Source organism: Agelaius phoeniceus, chromosome 3 (genome assembly GCF_051311805.1).
Source record: "Agelaius phoeniceus isolate bAgePho1 chromosome 3, bAgePho1.hap1, whole genome shotgun sequence".
Taxonomy (NCBI): domain Eukaryota; kingdom Metazoa; phylum Chordata; class Aves; order Passeriformes; family Icteridae; genus Agelaius; species Agelaius phoeniceus.
In genome coordinates, this window is record NC_135267.1 from 27,405,759 (window position 1) to 27,419,372 (window position 13,614).

Below are 13,614 nucleotides of genomic sequence, written 5' to 3' on the forward strand. Positions count from 1 at the left end.
GTGAACATGGCATGTCAGATTGCAAGAGAAGCTGAGGCAAAAAGGGGATCATAAGCTCTCAGTAAAGCTATGCAGCCATTGTGATCCTGTTGGGAATGTGTATTTTACCATAAAATCATTACTAAAATCAGGGTAAGGCATCAGAACCTGGACTAAATATATTACACTATTGAATGAGCAGCATCCATTAATCTTTCAGTACTACAGAAAAGGCAATCACTTTTCATGTTGTTTTGCTCTTTATAATCTCTCCTTAAAGATTTTTTTTTCTTAATGCTTTTTCCATTGGTTTCCCAGGACACAATTTCTAGGAACTGATTGCCAGTATAATCTCATTTTTCATTCATAGATGGAAGCTTTTTGAACAGAGAGGGAAACTCTTTCTTCAAGTACACCCAGATGAACAAAATCCCAGAGGTAAGCAAAAGGATTTCTCCTCTGTTCTTCCTCTAATCCCAGTAGTTCCTTCTCTTGCTTGTGTTCCTTTCACCTTTCAGTCTATCTCATGGGTTAATTTAAACTTAAACGTAAGCTGTGTGAACAATTGTCTCAGCTAGACATGCTAGACTGGATTTGGGCTCTACAAAACTGAAACTCAAGAGGAAAAGAAATCTGGGGTTGGAACAAATTCAGAATAAAACAAATACCATGGAAGAAAAATGAGCAGGAAAGCAGACTAAGGCTTTTGAGAATCACACAGATCACATGGCTTTAAATAACAATTTTTCCCACTTCAGTGCTTTACTGAAACGAGGAAATACTATTAGGTCCTTAGTGGGTAGATCTATTACAGCTCCTACAGTATTTTTAACACATTTATAGTGATAGATGGTTTATATGTATGAATTTTTATCTATTTTTTAAATTTTTCTATACTTTTTTGTTCTATTTTTATGTGTGGATTTCTGTCCCCACAAACTCTTGAACTCACTGAAATGAGTTTTTTTCCACCACCTAGTTAATAGGTATGTCATTCACAAGATCTATACAGTTAACTTCTGTTATTTTTTCATTGAGAAAGAAACTAATACAAAAAACCACCACCCTTAAATGTGTAGCAATCTTTCCACAATATTCTTAAAAATTTATATATTACCTATAGAGAGAAATACTCACTAATTGCTGACCTTTTCTTCAGTTTTCATAGCTACAGAGTCCAACAGCTTAAAAGCAGGATGGATTGAAGTTACATCAGTTCCAATAGGGCAAAAGGCTGAGTAGCCTATGGACTATTCCACTTAAGCTGGTTTTAATTTTAATGGTATTCCCTGTGGTAGTACTTCATAAAATAGTTCATCACATTAATTTTAATCAAGGAGGATTCTCATTAAATTATCAGTCTTTATCACAATTCATCATGAGATAAAATGCTCCTGCACTCTGGGACAGGGCTGTGATGCAAAGGTCCTGTTGTCAGAGTCACCGGAGGAGTCATTTGGGGTTCAAAGGACCAAGACACTGGGGAGAACTCAGGTAGCTCATTCAAGCATAGACAACCAGCTTCCTTACCCTTTCATAATTCATTTTGAAAGCAAAATCTTTAAGAACCAGGCCTGTACAACATCATGTGGAAGCAGCACAAGATCAAAAAGCCAGCAGCATAAAGTGGAAAGCGGTGTTTCTTCCTGCTGTTCTAGGAGTGCAGAGGGTAATTCTGCCTGCACTCTGCACCTGGCAGGGTCACAGGGGCTATGAATATTGCATGGCAGGGGAAAATCACTGTGCATGTTCACTGCTGACTGCTGTGGGTGCTGACACCAACATGAATAATCCCTGGATTACTTCACAAAATACAAGTGTTTGTGTGGTGGCAAAATGTGACCAAGTTAAAGCACACAGGAGCATTCCTTTCAGCAATGTTGGCATTTCTTCTCAGCTATTTGAAACCCATGGAGCCAGATTTACAGGAGTAAAAACAAGGATCACAAAAAATGTTTTGCAACAAAAATACAGCTTTATTTAATTTCAACATTTATATTATTTCTAAAGAAAATATGCTGTGTTATATTGGGCATCTCTTAAATCAGCAAGCACTTCAAGAATGGCATATTCATGTGTGTATCTCTGGGGTTAATTATGCTAGTACATATTATTTCTTGAAAGAATATTTCATTGTTATTACTGCCTTGCAACTAGCATACCATAAGCAATTTTTTTTTTTATGTTGCTTTAAATAAGACTGGTGCTGTGGATTCCTTCTTAAAATAGAAACAGGCTTCAAATTCAGTTTTTGCTCTTGATCCTAATTTGGGGCTGCAAAAGAAGTATTTTCGTATGAACACAATTTGTCAAAAATACAGATTAGTAAAATGCACAACACACACTGAGGTCACTTAGTTTTCCTAATTTATACAACCTGATGATCTGGCTAACAAATAGAATTCATAGTTTCACAGAAAAAAAAAAGCCTAAAAGATAAATTCAGACACCTCCTTTGTCCTATAGTTTTGGGAGAAGATGAGAGCTGGCAGATCAGATTTATCTTTGTGAGAAGCTTGCCTGTCTTTGCAGCAGCCTGAGGCAAACTTCTTTTGGGACTTAAATTTTCACAGAGCTGTAACTGTTCAAATTCAAACTAAATCTCTCTCCCTGAAATTTAGACCCATCTCTTTTTCTCCTACTCATAGGAAAGATGAAAAAGTGACTAATCTCCCTTTATAATAGTCCATTATAAAGAGAAACTGCCGTGCCTCTCCTCTGTCCTTATTTCTTATGTCCTTATCTTCTGTGTGAAAATGCTGAAGCCTTTACATCTTTTCTAAACCTCCCATTTGTTTCCCACATCTTATGCCACTGATTTTGCACTAATAGTGAAAAAAGAGTAATTATCTTCATCATATTATAAGCATTCCTTTCAACATCTCCCTGAAAGCATCACCTCTTCTACTCAGACTCAGTTTTTCCTCCCCTATAATCCTCAGGTTCTCACCTGCAGTATTATTGTCATTCTTTTTCTGTCTGTAGCCATCATATTTATTTGTGTTTTTCTTCAGTCAATTGTATCATATTTATTTCAAGCCATTCCTTTAATATAAGTGAATTTTTCTGAATTAAAATCCTGGCTTCCATGCTGCTTGCAAATCCTCCCAAGTGGGCATTATCTGTAAATTGGGTAAGCCTATTGTCCATGTCATTGAGAAAGTAATTAATAGCAAAGCTTTATATTACTAGAGCTAGAAGACAGCATTCTGGAAGTCACTGAGATGTTCTCCCACTCAGGCAGCAAATAACCCTTCTTAGAGTCCTGCTTTCCAATCAAGTACCTATCTACCTTATGTGAATTTAATTTACTTTGCTTGCTTAGGGATGTCATGTGAGACTACATTGAAGACACACTGTATAAAACACATCCTTGTATCTGCCTTGCTGTCACAGAAGGAAATGAGATCAACTTGATAGGATTTGTTTCTGACGTGTTCCTGTGCAAATAATCTTATCTTCTTACCATTCTCTAGATGCCCACAAATGTTGTTTAATACTTTGTTCCAGTGTCTTGGAAATGCTATTAGGACTGAATTTTCTGTGATTCCTCAGATTTTCCTTTCCTCTTTTGCTTAGATAGAACATTGTGTTTACCTTTCTCCAGTTTTCTGGGAAATTACTCATCCTGCTAATCACTAGTGTTTGAGAAATGGCATAGGTTAAGTATTTTAAGGGTAAATTTCATCAGGCTGTTCCATTGCGAATATTCCAATTTACCTCAGTATTCCTTCAGGTGTCATTTTCCATTTCTCTCCATGATCCTACTCACAAATTCTTAATAATAATAGAAATAAAATTTTATTCATAATTAATCTCTTTTTTTTTTTTTTTGTGAAGACTTAAACAAGGTAAGAGGGGAAAAAAAGGCACTGAACTTTTCAGTATCACCTGTTTGCTGACCTCTCTTGCTAAGTCAGCTCTCAAGCATAGTACATTATTTGCAATGTATTTAACTCTAGCAAACCATTCATTTAATGGCAGTATGTGGTTATGTGCTCAAATATAAAAAAAAATTATCTTATTTCCCTGACATCCTTTCACAATCAAACCTCAATTTCTTACACCCATTTGATTGAATCCCACTTAAAATTAATTCTATTGTGACTTTATTCTGTCACGTTAAGAATTGGAATTATTCTGCATTGGTAATATTTCATAGAAAATCATTCACCAAATATAGCCATCTTATTGTCCAAACACTAAATTGTGTACCTAAAGCATCCTATTATCTTTTCAAATAAAATGATAAAAATTTGATAAAGTGACACCAAAATAGTTACATATTTTAATTTTCACTGTAATCATATTTTTAAAAAATAGTAATACTCACCATCATATCTAAACAGAACCTCTTTCATTGGAAACCTATAGAAAAATGAAAATAAAAAGCGAAAACAAAGTGAAGAGGAAAATAAAAACTGCAAATGTTATGCAGGATCAATTGTAAAAACTGGTGGAAAACTCCACACAGCACTTCTCAGGTTTTTTTGATCACTGGCTTGCTGCACTCTTAATTTACAGCTCTGCTTACTGAACCAGAAATGATTTTTCATGCATTGACATTCTTTAGGAATTCCTCTGCCCACAGAAATTTCAACAGACAAGCATCACTTTGACTAATCACACACCAGATTCACATTGGTTTTCCGCTCTCCACTTCTTTTCTGAACTTCCTGCTGGGAGGACAGAGCATGTGGCCACCCTTGAATTCACATGCCACAGGTGTTGCTTGCCCCCCCCTTAGCACGGATTTTGCCAGTTTTCTGTAACAGCCTGGCACCCAAACCAAGGAGTGGGATAGACTACAGGGTGAACCAATGCAGCCTGTCCCTGTCTGGGACACTGGTCCACAAAGATAGCATTCAACAGTTCAAAATGTCTCCTCCAGGGAATATTTCAGAGGATGCTAGGGTGACATCTCCATCAGAGATCTGAAGAGCCTACGTGTCCTGGAAGTCTGTGGATGTTTCTAATTTGGAGGACTGATATGCCAAGGGTATGACTCCCATTCTGGAGTCTGGGGGACTCTGCCAAACTGGAGCAATGGGCTAGCAGAAGATCCATGAACAAAGGCAATTACAAAATCCTGCATGGGGCAGGAGAGAAGGGGGGATGGAGGAGGTGAATAACCCGTGCAATGGCCCAGGACAGTGACTGACTGACTGACTGACTGACTGACTGACTGACTGACTGAGAAGCAGCTCTGCCAAGAGGGATATGAGGTCTGACACCACACAGAATGTGCATCAGTCTAGCCTTGTTGTGATGAAGGATAACTTCATATACAGTTGCATTAATTAGAGCACAGCCAGCAGGTTGAAGGAAGTTAATCCCCTCTGCTGGGCACTAGCAAGGCTGCATCTGGAATGTAATTTCCATTATTGAGCTCTCACTATAAAAATAGATTTTGTTTTGTCAAGCAAGCAGAGGAAACCAATGGACAACTATCAGGACAGTTAGAAGTGTTTGTTGATTTCTGGGAAAGATATGTGAGATGAGGGGTGGCTACAGGTAGCACTTGTTTAACCTAAAGAGTAGACTATGGGGTATTTTTTTCCCTTTCCAGCCATTCAAGAAAGGTTTAATGACAGCCCAGATTTGCATAGTGAAAGAAAACAAGGCAGCAAGTGGGGAAATTTTAATTAGCCATAAAGAAACATATTTTATATCATAGGAGTGGTCAAACACTATAGCTAATTTAAATCTGATTCTATGATTCTAATTACTTATGCATTACTTAAGTACTGAATAATTAAAAAAAAAATTCTTCAGCCTACAGTTATGTTTTGTCTAGCTATTCAAGGCAAGTTCTTTTCCTCTAAAACAATTTCTCAGAACTCCTGCCATTCTTTGAAGGGGACCAATAACAACAGCTGTTTCTTAATGCCAGGGGGAATTAGATTCAAATTGCAGTTTGAATCACATACTGATATCTCAAACTTTCTCTTTATCATTCTTATATTACTACCTTTTCAGACTTTTAAATGTAAACTTATAAAATGAATATATTTACAGCAATTATTTTTATGCAATCACTGTACAAATAAAATTCTATAAATGCATATAATGCTTTCTCCTTGTTACAGCATGGTGATCTAATATGCCCTTTCAAGTCAGTAGGCTATAACTGAAAGTTTTTACTTAAAACAAGAAGATATAGTTGAAGGTGACTAAAGTATTGCCCAAATACCCATTGCAATATAAATTTTCTGCTTAACGTACAAAATCTTAAAGAAAAAAAATAAAGCACTGTTCAAGTATAAAGTAATAGAAAGTTTGTCTGCTGATACTTAAAGTTTTTATTTGAGATTTTAGAAATGTGCATTGTTTGAACTTGCCTTTCTATTTATAAATATTAGAAGGCAACAGTTGCTGTTTCAGTGGCCCATCCAATTTAGAGGTTAAAGAATTTGTCACCACTAACACCTGAAAATCCTACTCCTTTAGTAAAAACAGTAGTTATTCATACATTTAATGTTCATTTTCAGGGTCATTAAATTTTCAGCTAAATGAACTGCTATAAGTCTATGGAGAGAGTTTAGGGTTGCACTCCTTGGCTTGGTCAAAATAACCCAAGGGCAGTGAGACCCCATCTCCAGAGAGGAAGGGGCAGCAATGTTCTGCCATACCAGTCTACAGCAGCTCCACTGTCTGAGGAACAAGGCTGCAAATGTGTGCAAGATGGAAAGCAAAAAGTGAATTGCACATCTGTGATGTGACACATGAAGAGCCCATGCTTGTCTCCTAGGAAGGCACAATGAGCAACTCTCTTTGTCCCCAACATGTCTGGAAAGATGTATCTCATCTGCCAAATGGAAAAAGTAGGTGCTTGCATAAAGTTGACCTTTGAGTGGGAGTGTTTCCAGTGGAGCTCCCTCTGCTTCTGTTAGGTCCTTGCTTTGACAAGCTGGAATCTTCTTTACAAGTTGAAAAGGTATTGAGCAGTATGGAAGAGCTGAATCATTACAGAATAATTTAGGGTCCAGTGAGGAGGGTGTTTAACTGGAAGAACATAACTTTGCCATGATAACATCATTTAGGTTGGAGCTTTTGTTTACAGTAAAACCTTTTACATAAATTCTGTAGTACAAGGACACTTTCTTAAAATGGGTACATTTTCCTCTTATAGGTAGACTCTATCAATGATTAATACTATTGTTGACTTCTGAGCAGGAACACTCCTTCAGTAAATAAAGACCAAGAGCAATGTAAAACAAAACTTTGGACCATATTGACATTTTCATAGAATTTCAAATTTCAAGAACTTTTGTTACTTTGCACAGAAGATAGTTGGCAAAATCCTGTTGCCACCCAAGTCAATAGAATCAACTTTCTCTCATGGGGTCTTTTTATAAATGTTGACTTTAGAAATGCTATTGATTTCTCAAGCAACTATTGCAGATCTTTCGTGAACAAAACAAACAGATAAAACTGAGTAATTACTCAACTTTAGCAAAAGATTACATGGGCCTAAAATAATTGTATTGGTAACTATAATTAGTCATTTATTAGTAATTGTAATTGTAGACTTAGGATTTTGTAAATCATAGATGAATAAGGGTAATGAGGACATACTTTTAGCCCCTCCACACAATGGGTTTTTTTTTCAGATTATACAGGTATATATGCCCAACATTCACTCTAAAGGTTCTGACTCAGTAAAATTCTGAGACTGATTATAATACTATTCCCACATCATGGCCTAGGCAAACACTAGCTTCACTTGAAAGGAAGACAGTAGGTATCAGAAATTATTGGCATATTGCTTGCTTATGTTTCAAAGAGTATCCTTCAGACCTCCTCCATTTAAAATGCACTGGTTGTAGTGGAGGATTTCACAAGGAGCAGAATATCACTTATTTATTTTCTTACTTTCACAGGGAAGTCACAGGTCTTACTTGGTACATGCCATAACAGAATGATGCTAAAATTACACAAATGCTATTCTTCTGAATAAAAAGGTACCTCCATTTTGTTTGTTTGTTTGTTTGTTTATTATAATTTCCACTGAATAATTTGTTTTGAGGAAAACAATACAAATTACTAAGGAGAAACTAGCAGCACATTTCCCTCATTTCCTCTCTCACTCCTTCCTAGAGGTGTTTACATTTCACAGAGCATCTGTCCCTCTGTTTGGGTTCTTTTGGAACTGCACAAATCACACTTACTTTCTCATTCTGAGGGGGGAACATTGCAGGAAATATTAAGTATGAGCCTATATATAATTTTAGATAAAGAGAATAGATAATAATTTAGATAATATAGGAGAATGATCTAAGGGTCTTATGATAGCAGTAAGAGTAATATTGGACTTATGACTTGGCAGATTTTTTCCTAATCAGTTCATCATCCAAACAGAATTCACTGATAAAAAAAAAAGAAGACATATTAAATTAGGATGAGGATTTGTGGGTTATGAAACTCATAAGGTGAGAATTCAGTATAAACTGTTCTTAGAGTCAAGATATGTTCCCAAATAAAAAGGAACAACACAGGTGCCTGAAAGATGTTGTGATTTTAAAAATCATCAACCAAGACCTTCCTTGCTTTTTTTAATGCACTAGAAAGAGAAAGCATTATAACATACAATTCTGAAAACCCAACCACAGAAAAAACAGAAAATGGTGAAAATATGTTAGTTTTTCAGAGACAGCTTGACAAAAACTTATCTCCAAGAAGCCACTACCCTCAGGACAGATAAGAAGGCTGTCCCAAATAACTTGAGCTGCACCTAATTCTGTTTTTCTGTCCTGTCTGTCTCCAAGACAGCATAAATGTTGATCTCCTTCTGCGTATCAATGCTGAATACTTCAGTTTCTAGCAATAGATCTCAGGGGAAACAGATGCCTTTGTTCAGTTCTTCTTGACTGAGAATGAAAAATGGGGGTCATCTCTAGATGCATTTGTGTCTTCTCTGACACCCATTAAAGAGACAAAGAGATTGCTCAGCCTTCACGTGGCCAGCATGATGTGCCCTGGTCACCTCCTCCTTCTAAAAATGAGATTAAAAAATTGGGAAAATACTGGATCATTTGCTTGTTATGAGTTGAACAGTTCTATGAAAAATGCCTTCTTTTATTTGTAATAGAGAAAAGAGTAAATATATCATCTCTTGATGTTACTTTCTGAGCAGCTTGCGGTGAGCCTGACACAATTCTTCTTGATATTTCTACATGGACTGGAGTCCACTTGCATAGTCGTAGTGGCAAAATACTCATTAGTGACAGGCCCCAGGGAACCAGCAGTCAGCTTGCTCAGCTGTACAAAATGATATCTGACACTTTTTTTTCAACTTTAAAGCTAATTATTTGCCTCTAGCTAACATTATTATAAGTCATCCAATAAGACGTTAATCAAAGGAAATATAAAGTGTACTGATAACAGCACTTATAAATCTTCTTTCCCATCAATCGTCTTTGGTCCTTATAAATGCAACCACAGTTTCATCAGATATAGTTGTTCTACAGATCATGGTACAAATTCTCCCATTATTTTACTACATTTAAGCTTTTTTAAAAAATGTAGATAGAAATTCTGTTCAAAGTGCTTGTTTGAATTACAAGGGAACTTTTAGAAGACAATTTTAATATATTTTACCTGCCTTGGAACAGACCAAGCTGGCCTCTAACCAAAGGAATTTTGCACTTTTTTTGTGTCTGACTTTACCATGTCAGTACAAGATCCTTCACTTTCTGAATTGATCTTAATAATGATCTTAATAATCTTAGTAGTTAAACTATGTGTCTTGTCTCTTAGAGAATTCTGTTTGAAAGTATCAGTCTTTCCATTAGATTTGCAAAATCCTTCCTCAATGTGCAAATTGTAAAGTAGGAGGATGAGACACAAGGATCTAGCTGTTTGCTTCCCTCTGTTTTCAAATACAGGAAAATCATCTGCATCATCAGAGGCTGCAAATATATACACATACACACATACACATGTATACATGTATGTGTATATATACCCATTTTAGAGTTCCTGGTGTACTGCAAATCTGCTTAATCTCAAAACCAAATTTATCCTCAGAACTATTTAGTCCTTCTCACTGCCTTCTAATGATATACCATTACTTCAATAATATTTCCAAAACTTTACAGCTAAGATGGAAAAAAACCAACCTAACTGAGAAGATCTAAAAGGTATTCTTGGTCTAACTTCACGTTGTGAGGGCATTTTGGGTTTTTCTTTGAATAGAAGACACTGTAACACCTGCTTTTGAGAGAATCAAGAAGTGGCTCCTGGGAGGCAGAGGAAAGGGGATTGATGGTGTAAAAACAAGCAGAAATGTCAAAGGCAAGGAACAAAGGAGGAGATTTGGAGGGCTGTGATGGAGATTCAAACAAAAAGAGATACGAAACAGCTCCAAGTCCCTGACACCGTGTGCAGAGAGGCCAGGGATGCACAAGAGAATAAGAGGCTACAGTCATGCCTATGCACTCCTGGTGCAGAACTGCAGTCTATTGATCCACCCAACTACTAAGATATCAACCTCTTTTCATTTTTATCATTTTTCCCCCTTATTTTTTTTTCCAGTGGAAACTGAGATAAACTCTGAGGATATATTGATATGTTATCAATTCTGATATTGATATCAGAATTCAGGCAAATCCTCCACTTCTAAAATGTGAAGATCTTGACCCCAAAACTCCCACAATATTTTTCAAAACTAAAAGGAAGTTATGTTTGGTAGAAATGACTGGCAAATACCCATTTCATATATTTAAATTATCATGTGGCTGCTTTCAGACAAACTAGAATATAATTTTAAAATAATAAATTTAAACCAAACTGTTTTTAAATTTATAATTATCATTCCTATCTCTATTTTTACATTCATTAAAAAACTAGTGAGATAATTGTGAGAATGCACCTGGTAAAAGAGGCTTGGTAGTAAAAAATTCATTCTTGTGTCATAAACATTCTCATACTGCTATTATAATTATGCTTTCATGGGTGAAAATAGTATTGTATTAGTATTTCTAAAATAGTATTGAAAATCTCCCTAATGAGTGGTGTCCTATTGCATTCCAAAGCCAGAGTAAAGAGTGTGATAGTTAATTGAATTACATATGTCTATTCCAACACTGAGGCTATCATTCATCTTCATGCTCTTGTTGGAAAAAGGGACTTGCCAGTGCCAGCTGAACCTTTTTGATTTTCTATATGCTCTGTCTCAAGAGAAAATTGGTAATGAATAATAGATTGCATCTTCTCTCACTGAATGAGTTGTCTACAGTGGTAATAACTGTGGTCCTACAGTTTAGACACATAAATGCAGTAGGGCATTGGCAACTGAATTTTGACTTCAAGAAAATTTTTTATCCTTCTTCAAGTTAAAAAAAAAACCCCAACAAACTGGCACTGAATTTTGATACTGGGCAAATTTGAATTACATTTTATGTTTTCTTGACTGTCTTTTATGAAATTCTTAATAACTATCCTAAGTGCTTCTGGTAGCTGTAGTACCTGATATTTAAAACAGAAGCTATAGTAGTGATTGAAAATTGTGGAATGTGTTATTTAAACATGGCTGCATAATTTACCATTCCCATTTGCTAACATCCCAACAGCACATATCAGGAACCTGAAGGATAAATGTTACTGTTATTTCAAATTCATATGAGCAACAGTTGGTAAAACAGCTCTGGGTTTTTTTCTTTATTTGTTCATTAAGAACAATTAAGGTTTATTAGTCTCTGCACTGGAAAAAAAAGCAGGTTTGGAAGCTCAGCACATTTTTACTGATCAACCTTATATGGGCTATGCAAATAGAAGATAAAGCTAGCATGCAAATGCTTAAACCCATTAAATGTCAACTGATTACCTCCTTGGAGATGAGCATCTCATTTTCTGGAATAGGCACCATGGAAAGACTGGACTGCCGAGCCAAGATGTCACAGGTTGGAGAGAGCATGAGGTTAAACACAGGAAAAAGAAATCCATTATCAGTTCAATTTCTATATAAAATATCACTAAAATTTAAAATTAAAGCCAATACCCTCACACATACTAAGGATAGCAAGGCACTTAGATCTGTGCTCAGCAGACTCTCACTACTCCTTGTCTGTATTAAAATCTATTTCAAGGTATGGCCTTTTTTCTGTTATATTATATTCCCATAATTAAAAGGGTGGGGAAGGGATAAATCCCTTTTGAATTTCAAAGAGGCATCTCAAGTAAAAATCACAGCAAAAGCGCCTACTTTATGATACGTTTAGTATGAGATAATGCACTTAAAGTTATAAATAACCAGAACCATACCAACATCAATGAGAATTTAATTAGAATGCAGGTAAATCAGCTCGAGTTTACAAAGGCAGTGTTAAGATCATAAGCTTGTGACATTTTCTTATAGTGTGACACAGAGACATCATGTTTAAAGAAAAGGTTGCTAAAAGATGTGGGTGCTTAAGTATTCTCTAAAAGATTGGAAAAAGCCTGCTATTATCAGTGTATCAAAGACATTCATTTATTTTGGCATTTAGATCAAATAGTAAACCAGCGAATTATATGTTGCTTAAAAATATTGCTCTTCTAAGAAAATTGATTTTTACACTGTGCTTTTTGAGAAGTAGAACTGATCTACTAAACTGGCTGTGTACACAAAGAAATATACTGAAGTGGAATATACTCTAATTTTCTGCAAATACTTTATATATTTCTCTCTTCCTTTGTAAATTTGCCCTGATTTCTTTCCAGAGAAGGCATCTACTTTATCGACAACAGAAGCTTTGAACCATTTAACTTCTTTTTTTGTGATTACTATTCCCAAAAATGAAAAGGGCAGGGAACAACTTTAGGCAACAAGTTTATTTATTCAATAGATTTTTATAAAGGAGTAAATTTACGCAAAAGAAGGGTAAGGAAGGGGTAAGGTGCCTAGGCCCTCTCAGTGGCAACATCTCTCCCTCTGACAATCCTGTGGCTCCCAATGTCAATCAGGCCAAGGCTTCCCCCAGACCTTACACCACCTCCTGCTGCTGCACACCCAGGAGGTGTTTGATGGTCTGCGTGGAACAGATGTTCTGCCTCCAAACCCAGCATCCCGTGATCACCAAGCCTAGGCAATCCTTGATAACACACAGGTACAAAGTTCTAGCAACACCTGTGGCATCTTGGCAAGTGAATCCCATTGGAAGAAACCCTAGAGTTGAGATATTGCCTCATCAGAATATGGCACATCTGTATCCCAGACAAAGTAAGAAGGGTCAGCCACAAAGAGAAGAAGGAAAGTATTTTTCATATTCTGTTCACTTTCTGATGTACAGCTAAGCCCTCTGAGAATAATTCTCCACCTCTCACAAGAAAGAAAAGCTCCCTAGTCAGGCAGTGACCTGAGAAAGGAACACCTCAAATTACATAGAGAGAAAATCAATGAAAAATGCACTTCTATTGTGTTATCTCATCCCAGCCTTTCTTGCTGGTACTCACTGCCTGCTCTCTTAACCTGAAACGCCCCTGTGAGTCATGATTCTACCTTACCTTTTTTCTTGAATATGAGGTCTCAAGTCCATCCTTAAACCTGACAAAAGTAATTACCTTTTTTTGTCCAAGAAATAGATTTCTCCCCTTATTTTGATAGCATCCTCTTTTCAAACTAAAGAGCCAAATTATGTGACAGTCTCCACAGGG

The 13,614-nt window shown here is 36.3% G+C and overlaps 1 protein-coding gene across 1 annotated transcript in view; it reads right to left on the reverse strand.

Moving 5' to 3' along the window:
• Positions 1–2,074: 2,074 nt before the first annotated feature.
• Positions 2,075–13,614, reverse strand: part of MLIP (muscular LMNA interacting protein) — a 104,648-nt gene continuing 93,108 nt past the window's right edge. Inside the window, exons 13-15 of the mRNA XM_077176337.1 lie at positions 11,807–11,860; positions 4,313–4,347; positions 2,075–2,253 (exon numbers count right to left, since the gene is read on the reverse strand). Coding sequence (XP_077032452.1) covers positions 4,321–4,347; positions 11,807–11,860 — 81 coding nt within the window. The 3' untranslated portion in view covers positions 2,075–2,253; positions 4,313–4,320. The remainder of the gene's footprint in view (positions 2,254–4,312; positions 4,348–11,806; positions 11,861–13,614) is intronic.